The 3,480-nt window shown below is 35.9% G+C and overlaps 1 protein-coding gene across 1 annotated transcript; it reads right to left on the reverse strand.

The window, feature by feature from the left end:
• Positions 1–316: 316 nt before the first annotated feature.
• Positions 317–1,456, reverse strand: LOC127527674 (olfactory receptor 6N1-like). Its single transcript, XM_051927241.1, has one exon. The coding sequence runs from the start codon at positions 1,450–1,452 to the stop codon at positions 436–438; it is 1,017 nt and encodes a 338-aa protein (XP_051783201.1). The 5' UTR covers positions 1,453–1,456; the 3' UTR covers positions 317–435.
• Between the last annotated feature and the right edge of the window lie 2,024 nt (positions 1,457–3,480).

Consider the following 3,480-nt stretch of genomic DNA (forward strand, 5'->3'; position numbering starts at 1 on the left):
GAATTTAAAAAATCATATTTGAAAGACAATGAAAATGTAATGAAAAGAAAAGAAACTTGAAACTAGAATGAAACCATGACTGTAGGAATAACAGCATATATAGGAAAGAGAAAGTTACAGAATACTAAAGACGTACATAAATAAGATTTTAAAAAGCATGCAGGTGGGTCTCGAACCTTGATGCCACTGAAGAAAAATTCAACATAATACCATCTGCTCAATATAGCAATCACTGTAAAGCGGGACTGAGATCACCCTTTAGGGCTATTAATCTTAAAACATTGTGACGGTATTCTCTGATTTTTTTTCAGAATTATACACGTGCCAATATTTTTTGTAAAATGGATAGTTGTGGGGCTCAGTGCCATGAGATCAACCCATTAGTGAACACAGTCTTTCCTCATGCTGCCTCCAAATACAAGTGCCAGAGTGCATTCATGTAGTAGATGTTATTCCATTTTTTGGTAAAACCTTGTCCATACCATCAATGGAATTTTTTACACTTTGTGGAAAAAGAAAATTGAGGCGAATATATCTTCTTGCTGCATCCTTCATCTTTTCATTTCTTAAGCTGTAAATCATAGGGTTCACCATTGGCATTAAAAAGTAATTCAAGCCCCCAATAAAAATTCTTCCGTCATACGAGAGCCCTTCAATTTTTAGCCCTGCATATACAATAGAGGCCGAAACATAATACATCAGCACCACAGTCATATGTGAAGAGCACATTGAAAAGGCTTTTGCTAGGCTCGCTCTTGATTTAAGTTTTAGAACAGAAATTATAATTCTGACATATGACCACAGTACAAAAAGCAAGGGTACATAATTTGCAATCAAAGCAACCCCAAATGATCCATTGACTTGATCTGTAATGTCAGCACAAGCCAGGGAAAGAACAGCTGGATAATCACAAAAACAGTGCATGATTTTATTTGAGGCACAAAAAGGCAGGTGAATAACTAAAATTAGGAACACAAGAGGGATAAGAAATCCAAGCATCCACACTATTGTCACTATCAACAGGCATATTTTGAAATTTATAATCACATTATAATGTAGAGGCTTAACAACAGCAATGTATCTGTCATACGCCATCGCTGCCACCAAGCAGTTTTCTGTAACACCGACTGATACTATGAAATACATTTGTCCAAAGCAAGCGGTAAATGAAATGGTTTTGTCATATCCAGAAAGAACTGCCAGGAGTTTTGGAATAATTGATGTTGTCATCAGTATGTCTAATAGGGATAAATTACAGAGAAAAAAGTACATGGGTGTGTGAAGTCGGCGGTCCAATGAAACCAGAAGGAGGAGAAGAAGATTAGCCGTTAGAGTGACTAAGAGCAATAGAAGGAATCCAACAAAGAGAAGCATCTTATAGTCCAGGAGACCTGGAAAACCCACCAGTTCAAATTCTGCGACAGACACAGCTTTGGATCCATTCATTTGCATATCTCTGCGGTCATACTGCAAGAAACAGAAAGATGAAATTAAGCATTATTTAACATAGAACATAAACCCATTTGTAGCTTAAAATGTGATATAAAAGTAATAGCACCTGTGCATCTTCTTGATATAATTGTCTTACGGTCTGGTGGCCCTCTTAAATTGTTTTCTGATAACTGACAAATAGAGCCTACAGCAATCAAGAATGACCAGTGGTTACTGATATAATAATATTTTTATTTTAATAAAAACAATCATTTTAATAAGTACTGCATGAAGTTTATCAATCAGGAACACATTTTGAATTTAAAAATACGCACTTGAGCTTAGAACCATACATAGAAATAGAAATGCATAGAAATGCAACCTCAAAGTCTAAATATAATTTATGTTGTTATAAGCCAACTGCAGAGCAAATGGACTTCTGGTAGTAGGAACTAACTGGGACAAAAGGTATAAGTGATGTCAGATATTGAAAAAATGGTTGTTTTTATTTGCAAAACACTTTGTTAAAAAGAATTCAAAGTTCCTGTAATGAAAAATACCTACAGTGAAAAATATTTTAAAAAGTAAAACATAACTTCAACAATAAATATAATCTCCTCATTCCGTCTGAGAGTCAACATTAAATTTTCTTTAACCCGTAGTTTGTTGAATCTGACAGTCGGGCTTCTAGCCTTTGAGGCTTTCGACTCAAGTATGCAGTAAGCCGCTGAGATCTCAGTGTTCGATTTAAAGTCTTCTCCTGTTATTTTGGAGAATACTTTAGCTATGAATTTCACTTGTTTGGGACTTTCATGGTTTTCAGGAAGTCCTTCAATGCTGATGTTGTTCCTTCTATATCTGTCCTCAAATGCTGCTAATTGATCACGAAAGATTTTGCTTTTGGATTCTAAAGCAGTTGCTTTTTTGTCAGCGATGAATGTCAGTTGTTTCTTCAACAGACGTTGTAAATGTTTGCTTAATTTGTTCCAGGTAAGCTTCAAGTATTCTGATTTTATCCTCAATTTGTTCATATTTTCTTGTATTTTTTCATCAATTGTTGCTATTTTTTAGGTTTACATCAAAGCTATAGCTTAAACATGCCTCATAGGTCTTTTATATCGTAATTCAGCTTGTCTATTCTGTTGTGTGTTCCTCCTATATCCTTCTTTATATCATTCTTTACATCATTTATTTTTTTCCCTGAGTGAGGTAATCAGTATCTTAATAATAATAATAATTCATTACATCTATATAGCGCTTTTCTCAGTACTCAAAGCGCTATCCACACAGTTCAGTTCAGACCGCTCATTTCCATCTTCTTCCTGCACCAAACGTGGTGTTTTGTATTCTGTTCGATCCGATGCTGTTGATGCAGAGGGTGTGTTGGTAGTAGTTGACAGTTGGGATAAAGAGGCCATGCTCAGGTCAGATATGCCATTCAAAAGCAACAAATTCTCATTTCTCGCCTCACACACAGTTTCACTCCCATATTCGCTGTCGGCCAAAGCAGATGCTGCGTCATCAGGTCCTGGCTGATGCAGTCCTTCACCTGTCTCATCCAATTCATTCAGTGGCAGGCCACAGTGTGAACTTCAAACTGGCTTAGACTTTCATAAATCTTTAACTACCCTTGGTTTCCTACTCATGTTTTTAATATACTTGTAATTGACTACTCTCGGGGTACTTAAATAAAGGATATCTTAAATAGATTTAAAAAAAAAAACTACCATTGCAGCACCATCTCAGACGCAAATCTCTTGCAACAGACGAGACTGACTCTCCATAATCTCAAAAACAAATAGCAAACAAAAAATAACCCCACTGTATCATGAAGAAAAACATCTCTATATTATAAAAAAAAAATCTTGGAAGGTTGGAAGAAGACGAGACGTGAGTTTTTCAGAGAGACACTTTCACATCCTGCGAGACGAGTCTTTGTGCCAAAAGATTTAACCACGCCTGAGGCCAGAAATAAAACAAAGAGTAGATGACAAAGTACAACATCGTAAAGAATTAAAAAACGTTTGTCGTGGTACACATGCAGAGCGG

This window comes from Erpetoichthys calabaricus, chromosome 4, assembly GCF_900747795.2.
Source record: "Erpetoichthys calabaricus chromosome 4, fErpCal1.3, whole genome shotgun sequence".
NCBI classification, from domain to species: Eukaryota; Metazoa; Chordata; class Cladistia; order Polypteriformes; family Polypteridae; genus Erpetoichthys; species Erpetoichthys calabaricus.

What these genes read in the sequence shown, in the direction of transcription:
- LOC127527674 (XM_051927241.1), bottom strand. Translation starts at nt 1,452, where the DNA reads ATGCAAATGAATGGATCCAAAGCTGTGTCTGTCGCAGAATTTGAACTG.